The sequence below is a fragment of the Neodiprion pinetum genome, chromosome 1, assembly GCF_021155775.2.
Source record: "Neodiprion pinetum isolate iyNeoPine1 chromosome 1, iyNeoPine1.2, whole genome shotgun sequence".
NCBI classification, from domain to species: Eukaryota; Metazoa; Arthropoda; class Insecta; order Hymenoptera; family Diprionidae; genus Neodiprion; species Neodiprion pinetum.
The window spans coordinates 16,905,090-16,924,850 of NC_060232.1; the positions used below are offsets into that span (position 1 = coordinate 16,905,090).

Sequence of the window (19,761 nt, forward strand, 5' to 3'; positions counted from 1 at the left end):
TAATATCTGTTTTCACCAATGTTCCGACAGATCTTGCTATGCACGCAGTAAATAACCATTGGGCCTCTCTAGATAAAAAGATCCCAATTCCACTCACTGAACTAGTTAAAGCCTTAAGCATTTGTTTCGATTCGGCAATCTTTAAATTTAACAATGACACATGTGCACAACAATTCGGGTTGCCCATGGGATCCTCTCTCTCTCCAATCCTGTCAGATCTTGTGATGGAAGACCTAGAAAGGTCATGCATTAGCAATCTAGATTTTGATTTACCCTTCTACTTCCGATATGTTGACGATATTCTAACTGCAGTCCCTAAAGAAAAAATAGATTACACACTGAATATTTTCAACCAATATCATGGACGACTACAATTCACCATTGAAATAGAAGATAATAACGCCATCAATTTCCTGAATTCATTGCTGATACACAACAACACTGAAATCAAAACAGATTCGTTCCACAAAAAAACCTGGTCTCAAAGATATTTGAATTTTAATTCCCACCACCCGATGTCCTATAAGAAAGGTACCATCTTTAATCTTGTTGACCGAGCCATCAAACTATCAAGTATAGAATTCCATGAAAAAAATCTGTCACTCATGTATAATATTTTAAGATGGAATGATTATCCTCACGGCCTTTCACACAAACATATAAATAAGAGACGCTCCCATATCAACATTTTATCTGACAATAATATTGACTCTGCTCCCGTAGACGACAACAATAGACCTGCCACTACATTTATTCCCATCCCATATGTATCTGGTCTCTTTGAGTCACTGAACCGTCTATTTACCAAACATAATGTCAAGTTTGTGGGAATAAATTCAAAAGACTTACAAATAGTCTTTGATTCGGGTAAAGATAGGATCCCCATGGGCAAACGATCCAATGTTGTGTACAAAATACCTTGCAATGATTGCAATCAAGTTTATATCGGACAAACTGGCCGCCATCTAAACACCAAAATCAAAGAACATCAACGCAATGTACAAGAGAATGAAGAACGTCACACTGCTCTAACAAAACATGTGACCAATAAACAACATACTTTTAGCTATGACAATACAAACATCCTCTGTGAAGAACCTAATTATTAAAAAAGGTTATTACTAGAAATGTGCAATATTGTAGGACAGACTAATTCCGTTAACCTTAGACAAGATGTTGAACATCTTACCAATATTTACAAACCGCTAATCTCCGCCCACATATCACACATTGCTTAACCTTAACCCTTCGTACCAGGTGTCTTTCGTATGACAGTCGTGATCCTTGTGATGAGAGAGAATTTCACGCTATTGCGCAAGTGCCAAGAGCGAAATTTTGAATTTGCGCAGGTGCAAAGAGCGAAATTTTAAATTTGATAAACTAATGTGAAGTTATAATTCTAGCATATTTCATTGTAGTATTTTATTTTCCTTTGTTACGTCCGTGAGTAGAGTTACTCCTGAGCGGTAAGAGTAAGCTGGTTGGCTTCGCTTTTAAGTTCCAGGACAACCGGAAATCAGGATGAGGATTGAATAACGTAGGGTTTGTTTGAGATATTACTTATATATTTATTTCGAGGAAGCTCAGATGGCGGTAAAAACGAAGTGTGCTGTATGAAGCTATGTAAGAAGTCTAGATGTGACGTTGTTGAGAGTTAGAATAGGAGTGTTCCTCGAGACGTGAAACGTACGGGTGCAGAAAAGGTGTGACAATGCTAGGAGTAGGGAATGGAATTTGATGAGTAAGCGCGATAGTGAATAACGTGAGACTACGTAGAGATAAGAGGACAGGACAGAGACCATGAGATTAATGTAAGAACTGTGGGAGAGTTAGCGAGTAGGAAAAATAGAGAGAAGTGGTATGCTGGACGTAACACCTTAATAAAAAATGATTATTTTTAATGTTACTAAATAAAAAACTATATCATTTCGGGTTAGAAAATAAGAATCACAAAATTTGTTATTCATGCAATAAATTTATTGTATTCAAACAAATTGATAGTAACATACTTTCAAAATATTAGTGATGATTAATTTGGAAGCATTCGCCGTAAGTTAGTTTTTCAATAAATAAATAATTTATTTATTCAAAATAATAATTATTAATGTTTATTAGTTTAAAATTACGCTGAATATTATCAATAATGAATAAATAAATTTTAGTCAGAAGATAAACACAATGTTTCAAACATTGTAACATTTTAAGTATCAAGCAATATATTTTTAAAATTAACCATAGCTCTTCCGTAAAAATGACGAAGTTTATGTAATATCACATTTCCATTTACGTACTCAGTTCTAAGTCATCTTTAGAAAAAAAAAATTTCGATGACATAAACAAACAAATAATTTGTTAAAGAAAATTGCGCTCCATAAATAGAAATTGAGTTGACATACAAGTTTTTCTTTATAAATTAAAATTAAATTATAATTTTTTATCTATAACTATAATAATATCAGGTTCAAAGTCATATAATTAAAATATAATTCCAACAGTTTGTCAGAAAATAACCACAATGTTTTAAACATTGTGACATTTCAAGTATTTAGCAATATTCTTTGGTAATTACGTATAATTTTTTGGTGAAAGTGACCAGATTTAAACAATATTGCATTTTTACCTTAAATCTAAATTATAAGTCATCCTTGGAAATCAGATTTGAATCACAATCGGTACAATATCTCACTGTATGTTGATTGCAAAGTGGTGTATTGCAAGATGAGCAACTTTTAGTTGTGTAACTGTTAGCTCTGCGTGGACAATAACAGCACAAACGACGACTGGAGTCATGACTTGGTTTTTCAGGTTTAATGTTAACAATTTTTAAAATCACCAATCGTAATTCTAACTTCAAATTAGGCAACTGACTACGAAGGATCAACTGTGGTTCCACTAGTTGAAAAAATAGCTGTCGTAAATAGTTTCTTCGAACAATTTTCTCACCCACATTTTCTTCGTGAATAATTCGTGAGTTAATCCCAGCAATATTCAAAATTGCGTAAAATACAACCATTGGCCATCGACGCGTGTCACGAGCAACGTCGTAATCTCCTTGAAGCTGATCAACAACATCTACGCCAGCTTTTGTCTTATTATGAAAGGTGATTATCTCCGGCTTCATTTTTTCTCCAGTACTCTTGTCAATACCTGCAGAATTATGCATAGTGGAATACATCAAAACATTTTTTGATTTTTTCGGAATGTACGAAACTAATACACTACTGTCTGTAAATACAAATTTACTGCTACAAATACTTCGATTTTTAATTTCAAACAATTCCCGTGGGAGTTCACGCTTGTTGCGTCAAATCGTTCCAACAATAGTTGTTTTGTTTTTCAACAAATAATTAGCCAGAGGTACAGAGGTGAAGTAATTATCACATGTGATATTTCTTCCGGTATTAAGTACAGGAGCAGTTAGTCTTTTGACAACATCAATTGCTGAGTTAGATTTTACATATGGACCTGGTGGCTGTTTGCCGCAATAAATTTCCATATTGTACGTGTAAAATCGTTTAGAGTCAGACATGGAATAAATTTTCATTCCATATCGTGCAGGCTTATTCGCGATATATTGGCGAAATTTACACCTACCACGGAAAGCTTGAAGCATTTCATCAATGGTCAAATAAGCATCTGGAGTATAATTTTGCTGGCAACGCTTGATGAAACTATCCGAGAATTCTCTAATTGGTGCTAAATTGTCCAACTTCGTGCGTAGCTCGCGGTCATTAATATCATCAAATTTTAATGCTGACAACAAGTTACAGAATCGAGACCTAGACATTGCAGCACGATAACAATCAGGAGCTGTCCCATCAGTAGACCAAAGCTCTTTCAAATTAACACGAGAATCTATGTGAACACCAAGCATATATAACAATCCGATCATAGCATTGATTTCTACGCAAGACGTTGGTTGAATATCAACTTTCTTTTTCTTCGACAAGCGCAATTTTTCCAAAAAAATGTTGGTATAAACAACAATTTGTTCGATAGTTTCAGCCGGTAAAAATAAATCCCAACAATCTTTTGGTGTTTTTGCATTTTTTGCTAGTTTTGTAGGCCCAGATAAACCAGTAACAATATTTTGTCGTTGAGTCCGAAGTAGTGTATATATGCCGGTTCTAATCCAAAGATGGCGGCGCTCCCCCCTAGCTCCCCCTAGCCCACGCCCCCCCACCCCCCGGTCATTTTCGGTGGCTATTTCCATAGGATTTGACACACACACACACACACACACACACACACACACACACACACACACACAATGATTCCTGTCGAGACTTGTTTGGCGCCGGAAAGCCACACATAAATCGGATAGGGTAAAAACCCGCCAGATCTATTGAAAAAATTCTAGGAAATGACCCCTGAAGAAAGGTTTAAAATGGCGTTTTGAATGCTTTTAACAATTTTTTTATTGAACACCAATTACATTTAGTTTTCTTATTGTATTCTCAATTATCTTATTCTGAATTTTAACGAGTAAAATTATACATATTATTTTCAATATCCATATTAATTAAACATAATGTTATTCCAAAATTGACTTATACCAATTTTTTAACAGTACCACTGATCGGATTATATTCAACAATGCGATCATGCAAGATCATGCAGTAGGCAGAAGTGTGTGGTGGGAACGAAGTGCTAGAGTCAAATTCCAATCGAATGTCCACAGGTCCAGTTTTCAATGTTTCGTTCTGCTTGGAGCAATCAATGACGATAAGGGGAGCTTGGTTTATAAATTCACGCCTCGATAGCAAAGGCTCAGCTTCTTTGTTATAGTAGCTCATTTAAAACCGAACATACATATCATAGAGAATGGCGTATTGATTATTGTATATATCAATATTCATATTTCCGTAGGGATAGCACTGCGAGTTGAGGAAGAGTTTTACATCTCTGATCCGACAATGATCAAATACGCCAGCATTTTTCAGCGGCTCGTTTCTCCTTGCAGTTTGAAATCCTAGAACGACATATCTCGGCTTCTCAAGCTGCGTCGATGTCTTGACTGACCAAATATGCCGCGTTGTTGATGGGAGCATCGGATACACGTACGTTTCCCAAGAACGAAAACTCATGGATATGGCCGGATCCTTGGCGATGTAGTTGAGTAGCTGGATTTTCGGTTTATCAGCCAGTTTGATGTAGGGCAACAACCACTCGATTTTATTAGGGGTGATTTTAAAGTTTTCCGTCGCTGAGCTCTGAATCACGGCATTCAAATCAGTGTTGGAACGTGTGAGAATTAACTCGTGTTTAGCCTTGACGATGACTCGACGATAATCTTCGGCGAAGCCTAGCACATAATTTAACGGCAAAACAACATCGAAATTTCCAGCCGCATCGGTTAGTTCCTTATCCCCACTCAACCACCCGGTATTCTCCAGACTATATTGCTGGCCTGGAGTCAAGGATACGTAACCCTTCATAGTGCTGGTGATGCCAACATTTTTATTCCGATCAATCTCTTCACCGTTCGACTCGTAGCGAACTTCCTCAAACAAATGACAAACGGCCATATTGATCAATTTTGTAACCGTCACCACAGCCACACCATCATCCTTTGTGATTTTTCCGTGAATGTGTAGAGAGCTTTTACGGGGCAGTAGACACAAGTCTTGATGTTGAACAGCAATATGGATTTCATCGTTGTTCTGGAAGGTGGATGATGCAAACGGTTGATGAGCATGAATCTCAGAGTGCGCGATCGATTCGTCGAATACCACAGGTTTCTGTATTCTTATTATTTCTTCCATGGTAACACGCACTGGATGCAGCGAACACGAATTTTTATTTTCCAAAATTTCCACGTAATCGAAGACCTAGGCTCTGGAGTAACTGAACGTTCAGAGGTGTCAGTCTCGTAGGCGGTGTAAACGTTGTCAGAGGTGTTGGGCAACTGACGATTTTTGGCCATGACGTTTGACTTTTATAACTTTTGCCCGACTTTCTTGTCTCAAACACGATTCCCATTATTTGAGTGATTTCAAGTGTAAACGTACAGTAATCGTTTTGCCGCGAAAATTAATCAGCTCGTCGTCTTGATCGACTATTCTCAGCTGTAAATGATGTATCGACTGTACGGCGATTGGCAGGTGAATGACGTTGGTAGGCACTTCGACAATCTTATATCCGGATGGAACGGTTAGGAAAAATTCGTGAATCGTGTGAGCTCGACGCCCGTTTATGTACGCCCCTGTGGTTATGCTACTCTCAACGCGTAAAGTATTAACCTTCAGTATGGCTACGGGTAATTCAGATTTATGAGTAACGTTTCATGATAGCTCAACCGCCTTAAATCCCAATAATCGGCCGATCGAATCTTTGGGCTTGAAGTCTACCACATGATTGCATGTGACTTCACTGTTCAGCTCGTTGTTATTAGCTGTCAGACTGAGGGCGATGTTGGAGGGTAGCTCCTTATGTAGAAAATTTTCAATATCCTCAATTTCATAGCATCCCGTGGGTATCGCGATGCTCTCTCTGCTGTTGTCCGCTCGTTTCAGGTAAAATTTATTACACCTCTCATGAATATTGGGTATTGAATTGAATGTCAGGAACTCGACGAGTCCGAGAACATAGTTCTTCTCTGGTGATAACTCGTTTGGGGGAAAATATTGAGCCTCCAGCACGGAGGATGTGCCTGACAGTGTTAACGTCAACGATTCCGGCATGACTAATGCTTGCTCATGTAACACCTGTCTTTTTATAGTTGTTCGCTGAGAAATTTGAGACACAAGTGGCCGCAAATCACAGTATCATATTCTTGATACCTCTTATGATTGTATTCAACGCTGCCAACACCGAGATACCTCATCAAGTCTTTAGGCGGTTTCAAATCACCGAAACTATCGAAATACACAACATGGTCACCATTTTTCTTGTACGCAACCCAATGTGTCCCTGGACCGTTTTTATCATCAAGATTAATAATTGCGGATTCTCGAATTTTTGGTCCTGATTTCGGCAGATCATTCCGCATGAAAACACCTCGATAATGCGAAATTTTCATATTTTTAGCATAGTTGCGTAAATCAATGTTGGTGAGAGCTCGGTGTGGCAGCTTTACTAGTTTTTTGCCGGACGTAAGTACAGGCCCATTCCGCTGCGGTAGGGCCGCAGGTATAATCCCTTACCCAAAGCAATCGCCTCCATTGTTGCATTTTGCCGTTTGGCCTCTTTCAACTGATGTTTGTTGACACTAGCTTCGTTGACAGCTTTAGCTATACCCGCAGCACCACCCGCAAGAGCCCCAGTAGCGCTTAGACCGGCCAGAATTGGAATGAGAAACGGTAGGATGCCACCAATTTTATCAGGCACAGGTATAACGCGAGGCATACAAATATTCTTCCCAGTCCCACGCGCGGCCGCACGAGCACCCGCCAACGCCGACTCGACGGCTTTATAACCCGGTCGCATGGCGACCTTTGCTGCCGTGATGATGGATTTGAGATTCACAGTTCTCTTCCGCTGTTTACTCTTCCCATCAGTTCCAGATTTCTTCTTCGCAGCCACTCCAAGTTTCGACCGCTTTGCAGCTAAGCCCATTCCGAGTTTAGATTCAGCTTTCATGGTGTTGGTGACTCCCCCGGCTACCGGCTTTTCACCCACACTAGCGTCCTTGGCCAAGACGCGATTCCACGCCTTCTCAGCGTGCGCTTTGTCGGCAAGATTTCTCGCTGCGGTATCGCGATTCTTTGCGTATGCAATGTCGTGGTCTTTACACGCGGCATCCAGCGGATTGATCCTCAAATCTCCACGAGCCAACCTCTTGGCCAATTTCGTTCCAGGTCCGCAGTACTTATATCCTGGCACATGCAATTCAACTGGGAGATGATTGATGATTTTATCTAACAAACCACCACCGCGTTTTTTCCGTGTGCACGTCCTCATAGTCAGGCAACAACTAACGTGACTTCTATAAAAGGCGAAATTTATATACCGTCATCTCAGTTTTCGTTGTCATGCTAACGAAGCCCGATAAACTAACTATCGCAAATTTCGATAAAATGGTTCGACGTGGTAAGAGGAGAATAGAAAAACGACATGGAAAATTGCTGCCAAATACCGTGACAGCAATTTTGTGCGGGCCATCCAATTGCGGTAAAACTAACGCTCTTCTCGCACTTATCACCCACGGCAATGGATTGCGATTCGAAAATGTCTACGTCTATTCGAAATCTCTCATCCAACCAAAGTATCAATTTTTGCAAAAGTTACTAGAACCTGTGCAGGGAGTGGGTTATTTCCCGTTTCGCGAGAACGATGAGGTTGTAAAACCGGAAGATGCTCGCCCCAACTCTATTATGATTTTCGACGATGTGGCTTGTGAAAAGCAGGATAATATCAGAGCATACTTCAGCATGGGCAGGCAGTGCGATATCGATAGCTTTTATCTAAGTCAAACGTACGCGCGCATTCCAAAACACCTAGTGCGTGACAATGCAAACTTATTGGTGCTATTTCGGCAGGATGATATGAATCTGAAACATATCTACAACGATCATGTGAACACAGACATGACGTATCAGCAATTCAGAGGCTTGTGCTCGGCATGCTGGAATGATGACAATTACAGTTTTACCGTAATTGACAAGGATAGCGAAATCAATGGGGGGCGATATAGGAAGGGGTTTGACTGCTTTATAAGCATAAACTAACATAAGCTTGCACAGTTTCGTTGCAACAATCGAGCCTGAAACATGGAGAGTGCCAAGATTCGTAAGCATAGCGATACATTGAGTGAGACATCAAAAGCATCCGATGTCATACGGCGGAAGCATAAGATGCTCAAGTTGGACGAGGACACGACCGAATAGGTTGTGGGAGAGGTATTCAAACCGTTAATAACGCCGTTGCAAGAATTGGTGGATACTTCAAAGCTGCAGCAGGAGCATATTAAACGTGAAATTAAAACGGAACTACTAGATGTGGCAATGAAAAAAGAAGAAGAAAAAGATGACGAGAGTGCCGGGGATGATGATGATGATGATGATGAGGAGGATGAGGATATGGATGAGGGGAATTTCACGGATGCAAATGATAAAACACTGAAGTTTGGTGAAATTTCTACTGCAAGTACACCGGTGAAGAAAACAGCGGATTCCACAGCACAATATTTGAAAATGTTCAGCTCAAGTAAAAAGAGGGATTTGGATACTATGTACGGTGTTCGAAAGTTGACAAGCGGTATGATGATTGGCGATACACCGATCAATTTCACTGATAATCTGGTCAATGTGGGGAATAAAAGTTATGAGAGAACACCTGGATTACTCGAATTACTGTTTAAAAAATCACCCGATGCATCGGTTGTAAATGACGCGGACAAGAATAATTATATAAAAATTGTAACGACGACAAATGCGCATCGAAAACGTTACCAAGCCGATGGAAGCCTTCGAGATGATTTAAAAAGTGCAAAGTATAGAAATTTCATTGCACAACACGTTGGCTCGCCGAAAAAATCAGGTAAAGGCTTACCCGACTATAAGATTGCGCGAAAGGACGGGCAAGATGTCGATTACGTCTACTGGGATGATCCAAATGAAATTGTAGATCGTCTCCGGCTGCTTATGGCGTCACAGGCTGCAGGCAATACCAGCCATTCCAACGAAATAGTCTCCATTATTGAGGAGTTGCGTGAGGCTGGAATCGTTTATTAGCGGCGTGTAAACATAAAATCATCATTTGTTCTGTGACCGTCCAGTGATGAGCATAGACATATTCGGGCGACACTCGGAGCGTGGTGGGGGTAAAAAATTTATTCGAGGGCCTCCGGGTGTTGGATTCAAAACCACCAGCAACAATCTGTATGATTTGGACGGTAAACGATTGTGTAACATAGCTGATCCGCAGCATTCCACCGACGCCGTTTCCTTGAAAGTTCTCAATACTGCTTTACAGTCTATGGCTGTGGATATTGTGGATACTTTTCAATCAGATTTTGAGAGTTTTGCGCATAATCACAACAAGGAGTTGAAACAGCTACGCATAAATAACAAAATCATTGAAAATACGTTGAATCGCATCAAACATATTGGGGAGCAGGCAACACCAATGTTGGGGCAGACCAGCAGGGAATTAGTATCGATTGAGGAACCATAGTGGTTGGACAGCAATTCGAAAAATTGATAGGTGAAGAGTTGGGAACAATGAAGACTGCAATAGCTGCCGAACTTCACAGACAGGCTCGACGCAACTATCCGCGCCGATTCGTAGATGTACGAGGACTGCATGAGACCTGGCAAGCTGATCTCGTCGATATGACCCCATACAGCTCGTGCAACAAGGGATACAAATACCTACTAACAATCATCGATATATTTTCCAAGTACGCGTGGGCGGTGCTGATAAAGTCCAAGAGTGGGTAAGATGTTGCCGCTGCCATGAAATCTGTACTGATCCAGAGTCGTATACCTACACATCTGCACGTTGATCGAGGCAAAGAATTTTACAACAGCGAATTCAAAGCCCTCGTGAAGCATCACAATATCAACATGTATTCGACATTTAGCAAATCAAAGGCGTCGATATGCGAACGTTTCAATCGAACATTGAAGAATAAAATGTGGAAGCGGTTTACTCTCCAAGGATCGTACGAGTGGATTAATATTTTGGATGATTTAATGAAGTCCTACAACAACGCCAAACATCGCACGATTCGGATGAAACCGGTGGATGTTAGCACGGAGAATGAAAAACAGCTGTATCGTAGCGTGTACAAGCCTCGGCAAATCAAACGAAGTGATCGAGCGCGGAAATTCAGTGTAGGCGATCGAGTTCGAATCAGCAAGTACAAGAACGTATTTGAAAAAGGCTATACACCCAATTGGACGACAGAAATATTTACCGTAAGTGATGTGAAAAATACCAATCCACCCACCTACAAACTTACCGATTATCAGGATCATCCCATCGAGGGGGGCTTCTACGAGGAAGAGCTCGCCAAAGTGAAATATCCCATCGGCTACCTTGTGGAGAAAGTATTACGCAAGCGGGGGAATCTGTTCTATGTGAAGTGGTTGGGTTTTGATAGTTCGCACAATAGTTGGATAAATAAAACAGACATATAACATAATTTGTATGTATTTTCCGAATAACAATAAAAGATTTTGAATGTACAAATATTTCCACATTTTATCTCCTTTGTGCGCACATGTGCCATACTCTGTACTAAGAAAATAATAATAATGATAATAGTGATAATTATAATGATAATATGCAATTTTGCCATACGATTATTACACATTTTATTTTTTGGAAAAATTTTTTTCATTTTCTGTAAACTTTATTTCGTTTTCTGAAATTTTTTTTCATTTTCTGAAAACTTTTTTTCGTTTCCTGAAAATTTTTTTTCATTTTCTGAAAACTTTTCTCGCGGTAAACGAATAAATATGAATAATTGCTTGATATATAAAAAATCAATAAATAAACAATTGTTGAGTATATGAATTCGCATTTTGAAACTTCAAATCCATTAAATATCGTATTGATCATGAAACGTTTCCGCCCGATCGTGGATCGTTCGAGGCGTCAAACATCAAATATTTACATCAATTCTATGTCTACAGTTTATCCTATAGCTATTGGGGGGCTGGGACAAACCCCCAAGGTACGGTGTCGGTCTGTCCAGGTATCAATTGCCGCTTGTCATCCTGCCAACACAGAGCCAATTTTTTTTGTACGATCGTGCTTACTTCGTGTTTTTTGCTGCGTATTAAACACTGTGGAAGAGTCAACTCTCGGTAAGCCGTCAGACAGCGCTTATAATCATCAAACGTGATGCTATTTATCGATGAATTTCTCACACCCTTGGCACGCTTACTCACTTTTACGCCACTGTCATATTTTTCCCCATCCTCACCCATCGTAGTAAATGTGTACAGCTTTGCTCGCAGTCCCACAAACTCTGTCATAATTTTACCATTATTTTCATCCTTCATTAGCCCTAGTTGTTTTTTGTTTTTACGGGGAATACCATACACATTGTCGGGCGGATAGTCAGAGGTGTCAAACATTGTATCTACATCACGTTTGATGATATCGTAGATATTAGGCACATTGAATTGATAAATAAGGCTGTCTGTGTCGGTATACATCAATTTAGCCTGTTTATTCGAAAAGTTGGTTTTAATATAATTATAGTGGAAATCGTAGAGAAAGATTTTTTACATTTCTAGAATTGATGCGCCGACGTAAATAGGTTTGGCGAAGTGAACTTTGACACGATTTATTTCAATGATAACCATATCAGTGTCAAATACGGTGCAGCTGTGAAAGTTTGCTCGGGCAATAAGCGTTCTCGCACCACCTTTTCCCTCCGATTTTGTAACCAATTTAACATCTTTATGATTTCGCACATTCTCCATAGTCTTGCCGAACACAGCGTTATTCATGAGTTTGTAAAGGTTTTTCTCAAATTCATTCCTAGATTGCTTACGCATGTCTGTATTGAGCGTGATGTACGGCTCGAGCCATGGAGATTGCGCAAACTTCAAAATTCTATGCACTTTCGTTAATTTCAATCCTAAACTCAAATACTGTTTCAAATTTCTATACTGCAATATATACTTTGTTTTGGGGTGAAGGGTGGTCGCGAGTTTGGCATTTTTACTACCTGGAGGAGTAAAATGTTCGGGACAAAGAGGTAAGTCTTTTTGATCCTCGTGGAGTTCTAGAGGGTAGTCCAAATCTACCTCCAGAAAGTAACCGATCGGCGAATCGTCCGGATGGTTCGTTATATCGATGTGCTGATACTCCCACTCGAACGAACCAATTGGTAAATGCACGCTCATAGCTGCACCGTACAGGTTATTCACGTCAAAATACATGAGATACGATTCCGCTCTGTTTGGATCAAAATCTGTACCCATGAATCTATTATTGGCCCGAGCGTGTCGATTAGAACATTGCGCTACGCCGCCTCGAATGGCTCTTTCAATAAGTAACACCATTTCAGGGTTGTCTAAAAGTTGCAAATTTACATTAGTATGCTTAAGCATCGCGCCAAAAGCAAGTCCCGGTGCAGTGTAGTAGTGCAACGGATCTAAATTGTATGTTTTGAAGCAGCTAGCGCGGAAATTTTCGAAAATATCGGCAAGCAAAAGAACATCGGTCTTTAAATATAAATCTGAGTAGCCCCTCAATGACTCTGAATGGAATTCCCTCCAAACAGTTTTCGCGTGCTCGTAATCGGTGTCTGAAATATTTGCATCGCAGAGGTGCGAGTAGAAATGCTTCTTTGCAGGTAATCGCGGTTCATCGCGTTTCCCCCAACAATCGACGTATTCATAGGGAAAAACGCCTTTGCGGGTCATCAAACTGAACTGAGTCGGGTTATTATAAAATTTACGTGTTATGCGTTTATCGGTATCGGTCAAATATTTGGCAAGTTTATCGATGCTGCTAGCCATAAATCGGAACGAATCGATGAATCTCAAGTGCATCATTGTTCCATCGACGCGTTTCGTGAAGGATATATATTTTTCCTTATTTATGGGTAGCAGTGTAATTTTACCGGGAAAAGTTGACGCGAGGGATTTTATTAAAAAGTGAGAATCGTAACCGGACAAATTGTGGAAAACTATTGGAATTGTGTGCGACTCTCTGAAATTCAAATTACACCGATTATGAGCAGGACCACGATATTTACCCGTGAAGTGACAGTGATCGTAACACTTTTTCTCCTCAGGGGTAAACGGTTTTTCACAAATATAACAATTCTTTGCGCGCATGTGACGATCGCGTTGCACTTGGGTAAGAGACTCCATCGGAATTATGTTTTTGATGCGTGACTCTACTTGAATTGATAAATCTTTAAGCTGTTGCATAAACCAATCTATGCAATCGACACCGCGTTTACCGTGGAACTCCGATAAAGTCTCATCGTACGCGCAATGTACATAGTACGCTACACTGTGCGGGATATGCTTTTGAATTTCACAAGTCTTACGAGTTTCAAATTCATCCACAGGTTCAGGGATTAATATACATTCGAGATCGGCGTATACGACAAATGGAACGGTGCCTTTGTTTTGAAAATTGGAAAATACGAAATCTTTACACTTGGGAAATTCCATGCGTACTTTATTTAGCATAATACAATCTTGCCGATGATTGTCGTAGGCGTGTTTCACGCTGAAGTGGCACAAACATCTGTCACATAAAAACAGCTGGCCATTATGATCAGACAATTGTTTGCTCACCAATCGGGAAAGATCTTTAATCCAAGCAAAGTGGAATCTCGGTGCAAACTCACCAGTCATATCGTCCTCCGGATTACTCTCAACCATTAGAAGATGGATCGTGTCAATGTTTACGCCATGCAAATTTTTACTCAAATAAATTGGCACGATGACGCTTTTATTTGATTTTGCATGATGCGAAAAAGTTTGAGATTCTATTCCATATACATTGATGCGCAAATTATTCAATCTCTCAAGCTTTTTCACATCATGTAGAGTAGCAGGGAATTTGATACCTGTACAGTCCAACTCGGAAATATATCGATGATAACGGCTAGTCCTATCGGCGTTGATCTTGACCGGGTGGAGGGCTGCTGTGACGGACCAGAGTAGACATCTTTCGTCCTCGTTCCTCACGTTCACCACCGCTCTCTTCCGTTGAATGTCTTGGGGCAGCTCGACGAATGTTGAAGCCCCCGCGGCGAGAGGCTGGTAGCGATTGATATTTACAGCGATGTTAAGGATCCTAATCATACTCGAGCCGGAATCGCGTTGCTCGAAATCTTCCACCTTTGACTGCAGATCACCCCGTGCACGTGTAAACCAACCATTTATATCGCTCGATGGGAGAAGAATCGTCACGTTGGAGGTGTTGAAACTCTTAACTTCGGTGGTGATCTCTTCGTGCTTGGCATTTTCGAATTTGCACGATAATATGAGGTTAACCTTCACATTTCCCTCCTCGCGCAGTATCAGCTCCAACTTCTCGGTGACGACGCGCTGCACATCGTCCAGAAAGGCGTCCAAATTTTTATGACGGAGATTTGTGACAACCCCCGTTCTGATTCGGCTGGCAAAAGCGCTATCCACGTCGTCCCATTGTACACCCGCAGGAGTACCGATGTTTCCACCCGTCACCACTTTGCGCTGCTGCAACTGCTTGATCTTCGTCACCCAAGATTGCAGGAGTGCGATCGTATGTTGGATCCGTATTTTCGCACCAACGGTTGTTTCTCGTTGCATGGAAATATCGCGCAGAACTTGGATATTTGCAATTCCAATATCAGTCCAATGATTGATGACGGCGTCATTCTCTTCTCCAGGTGGCTGCTCTCTCAGCAAATTGTACGTCCCCTCCATCTGCTCCGCAATTCCCATATACGCTTCGACTGCCATGACTTTGACTTTGATATAAGCTGAACTTTGTATAACTTTTTTGACTTGCACGTATTGTGTAAGACTGACGAGTCTGCATCGGATGTGTTGAGCTTATATGTATATAGACCGATAGATCGCAAGAATTTGGGAACTGTGCGCACTGCGTTCTGCGCATATCGGAGGGTAAAATGACGTCAGAGATGCGGTGCGCACTGCGTTCTGCGCATCTCGGAGGGAAAAATGACGTCAGAGACGACTGGGTCCGCCCTTTATCCGACCCGCCATCCCTAAATTTTTGGGTTTTATTGCCCTCCCGACTCTGCAGAGATGATGAAATTCATGTAAAAAATGACGTCAGAGGCGACGGGGTCCGCAGTCCCCCTCCCACCATCCATAAATTTTTGGGTTTTATGAGTCGTTAAGCAGCGTGGGCCATGTGGTGGGAAAAATCGGTCAACGAAAAGCGGGTGGCGAACAGTGTTTGGTGTGAGAAAAATCTTATCTTGCCCGCTCTTCACCGGATGGTATGTGCACATGTAGTTTTTGGGTTTTACGACTCTTCATAGCGAGCAAGTCCGAGCCTGCACATCCCCAACCATATTAGCGTGGGGTATGCAACGGAAAGCTAGCGAGCTCTTGAGAAAATTTTCTCCTAGCTTATACCGCCTCCCCCGCGTCACTCTTCCGTCTCTATGTCACGTGGTGTGTGCTCTACGAATGATTAGCGGGCTGGGTTTTGCTCGGTAGAGGGCGGGTGCGAGTCCTTTAGTATTAATTCGAACAGTGGTTTGAAAACTTCTCTGGTAATTTTGAAAAATCCTTCGTGTCGAAACAGGCGTTTTTGATAAAGTTAGCTGTGACAAAGAAAAAAAATCGGTGTTCATTGGAAAAATCTCAAGACTTCAAAGAGTTTATATTTTTTGTGAGTACTTTATAGAATACACATATATATGTATATGGTGCTACGCCAATTCTCTTACGATACTGTGAATGTTGATTTGAATTCCGTAATGATTATCGCATTTGATTAGTATGTTGACAAAAGTTTTTTTTTGATTTGTTTTAACTTTTCTGTATTCCCTATCATCGTATCCATAAAAATTCTGGAAAAATTTTAGAATCATATCGAAAAAAATATTAACGGACAGAAAAGGGGGCCATCAGACTCCGCACCCCATTCACCACCACGATCGCCGACATAGGAGCGGGTGTGCAGAGGGGCGGCTTATTATGAGGAGGATGATGAGGATGAATTGACTGATAGTGATGCTGATACGCTAAGTATCGACCCCGAGCGATGTATTGACGATAGTGTTGGTGATGATCATGGCGAGTTTGAACATAATTTGGCTCGCGAGCATTATCTCGAATCATCATCATCATCGAGTGATGTGGAGGATGAGGAGGAGGAGGAGGAGGAGGAGGAAGAGGAGGAGGAGGAGGAGGAGGAGGAGGAGGAGGAGGAGGAGGAGGAGGAAGAGGAAGAGGAGGAGGAGGAGGAGGAGGAGGAGGAGGAGGAGTGGGAGGAGGAGGCGGAGGAGGAGGAAGCGGAGGTGGAGGGTGTTTGGAATGGCGGTGATGGTAATGACGCACGCATTAAATTCGGTTTACTTCTGGATCAGATTGATGAAATCCGTGAAATCCTGGGAGACATAGATAGAGCTGACGATGATGGTTATTATTCGGACGAGGATTGGTGAGTAGCACTACATTAAAATGAAATTCTAGTATCTTTCACACCTTCTCCGTATCACTCATTTTGAATAGGTGGAAACTTTTTTGAATTGGAGATTTATCATGCATATAAATGATGAGTGCAGCAGCATCAACTTTTCTATTTCGGCTTGCTCTTTTTACAGATTTTTCATCGCGAATCAATTTTGGAAAGAAAAAAAATGTCATCTCATTCGAGTGATGATGACGACGAGTGGTCGAGCGTTGATTGGGGCGAGGATGAGGAGGCTGAGGAAGAGATAATTATAGGTTTTTCCGAAGCAGCACGCGAGCTCTCGTTGGAGGAGCTTCGGGATCTCGTTGAGGATGCGCGAGCTGCTCGAGTGAGACCAAACAGCCAATATTATATAAATTACGGTGATATATGTATGCAAATAATTGTAGAAAAATGGGCGAATGAAACTATCGTAATAATTATAGATGTCGAAAACAGCGATGATAATGATAATGTTAACGAACAGGATGGCGATAATGATTTTATGGATTATTTCGAGGAATAAACCACGCTAAATTCATAATTATTGATTATATATTTTTCACAAGTAAAAATTCATAACATTTACATTTTGTATGACGAGAATGGGTAAAAGTTATAAAGATATATATTTGTAATGTATCCTATTTCTAGATTATAATTTTATCGAATAGTAAATTTTTTTAATTCCATGTATAAGCTATGATATAATTGAGATTAATTCTATCGAATATTCTACATATAAACGCAAATATAATTGTATATATCGTAATAAATTCTATTGTTATTTTGGTAAATATTGTCCATATTATCTATACACGCGATTGCAAGCTAAACAGTCTTTAATTAGAGGATTCGGTCTATCCACGATATCGCCATCGGGTCCTGGTGTGTAATGTATGCTACATCTGCGGAACCTTGCGATGGCGTGGTCCATTTTCATATTCTCTGGTAGTTTATCCCACGCATCATTGATGGAGTTTGATGCGAACGTGCAGATAAATTCTTTTGGTAAAAAAGCTATATCCTCGGACATCATTCCCCTTAAACCGTCCAATTCTTTGTACAGATGGAAGGATTTCTCGAGGGAGCTGGTACACTCCTTCGAATACCAACTCCTTAGTCGCTGCACATTTTCAAAGGCGCAATTGTATGCCGGGATGTATTCAGAGTTGTCATCATACCAAATTGAGCCTGGCGCTGCTGCTTGCTGGAGGTTATTCGCTGGAGAGTATCCATGGTTCGCGTCGTGCCACGATGCCGCTTCCATATACCTCAATTTTTCCATTTCAGGGGGTATGATATGCAAATCTTCCATATTAATAACCCTCGTTGTACCATCGCCGATCTCCGTCAGCCATGCTTTCTTTTCCGCCCCTTTTACGTATACGTAACACGCATTTTCAACCATTTTTCTCACAATCTTCGTCACATCCTCGTGAGATTTGTTGCCCGCGTTCCATGATATTCCGTGGTGATTGTGCGTCAACCATACATTGGTAGCTCTACATTCAAGTGGTAAGCTTGCCAAATCATAGGGCGGCTTGAAAATGGTGTAATCCAGACCCGACCCGTTTACATTCACGACTGCGACTTCCTTGGGTACAAACTTCATGTTATGACCGATAAAACATTGCACGTCTAGGATCATCGCCATGTTGAGGAGTGGGAATGTTGCGCTCGATTATATACTGACGGATTGTATGTGGAAGACTGACTATTCCATCTCCAGCACACCCGCTTTTACCTCTTCGTGGATGAATTTTGTGGAAGTAGAGGAGGATCGCATAGTTCATTTAAAGCGCATAACAGCATGAAAATTCGAACTTGTTGAATTCTCCACCAAGGTATTTCATTTGCAGACGATTTTCCCCGGCCATGCTACACATTTCAGTCAGCTGACTGGAATCTTCTTGTAGAACTCTTGTGATTCTCGGTGGTAAGAAGACGTTGTATTCTCCATCGATTGTCGCCAGAACACGTACCCCGAATTTTGTTTTGACCAGTCGTAACCCGATGACGTCATACACTCCCCCAATTTCGAGTTCCGACATTTTCTTGGTTGGCAGATTCTCCAGGTGGCTGACGTGGTTAACTTTTGCTAGATCCATCGCGTTTCGAGGTTATTTCACGAGCGAGAACAGTTCACAATGAGAATACGATGAGAACAGAGTGACGATCACGATAGACGTACGCTTTATATACCACCCACCCCCACTACAATTTTTTCATTGGACAAGTCTCGACACGCATATTGTGCGAGGAATTTTTATGGGGACCACTCCCCCACTGCCCCAGATTGGTTTAAGTGCATTGTCGGCACCATCTCAAAGAGCAATTTCCTGGAATTGTTTCAATAGATCCAGCGGGTTTTTACCCTATCCGATTTATGTGCGGCTTTCCGGCGCCAAACAAGTCTCGACAGGAATTATTTTGCGCGCGCGCGCGCGTGTGTGTGTGTGTGTGTGTGCGTGAGTGTCAAATCCTACGGAAATAGCCACCGAAAATGACCGGCGGAGGGGGGGGGGGGGGAGGTGCGTGAGAGAGGGTGCGTCGTAAGTCGAGGGGGGGGCCGGAGGGAGCTAGGGGGGAGCTAGGGGGGAGCGCCGCCATCTTTGGATTAGAACCGGCATATATACACTACTGTCCGAATCTTTGAATTGGGTGGATCACGAAACCACTTAGTACTTTTATCTTTGC

The 19,761-nt window shown here is 41.2% G+C and overlaps 1 protein-coding gene across 1 annotated transcript; it reads right to left on the bottom strand.

Annotated features, from left to right (window-relative positions):
- Positions 1-3,117: 3,117 nt before the first annotated feature.
- Positions 3,118-5,528, bottom strand: LOC138191383 (uncharacterized). The gene is made up of 2 exons (XM_069138129.1): positions 4,902-5,528; positions 3,118-3,147 (listed from the first exon to the last, which is right to left on the bottom strand). Exons 1-2 carry the CDS (start codon positions 5,526-5,528, stop codon positions 3,118-3,120), a joined length of 657 nt encoding a protein of 218 aa, XP_068994230.1.
- Positions 5,529-19,761: the final 14,233 nt, after the last annotated feature.

Bases quoted from the DNA above. Each gene is read 5' to 3' on its own strand.
- LOC138191383 (XM_069138129.1), bottom strand. From the start codon at position 5,528: ATGGCCGTTTGTCATTTGTTTGAGGAAGTTCGCTACGAGTCGAACGGT. The intron at 3,148-4,901 runs GTAAAACTCTTC...ATAATTCTGCAG, and splicing joins ATCATTGTCGGATCAGAGAT to GTATTGACAAGAGTACTGGA.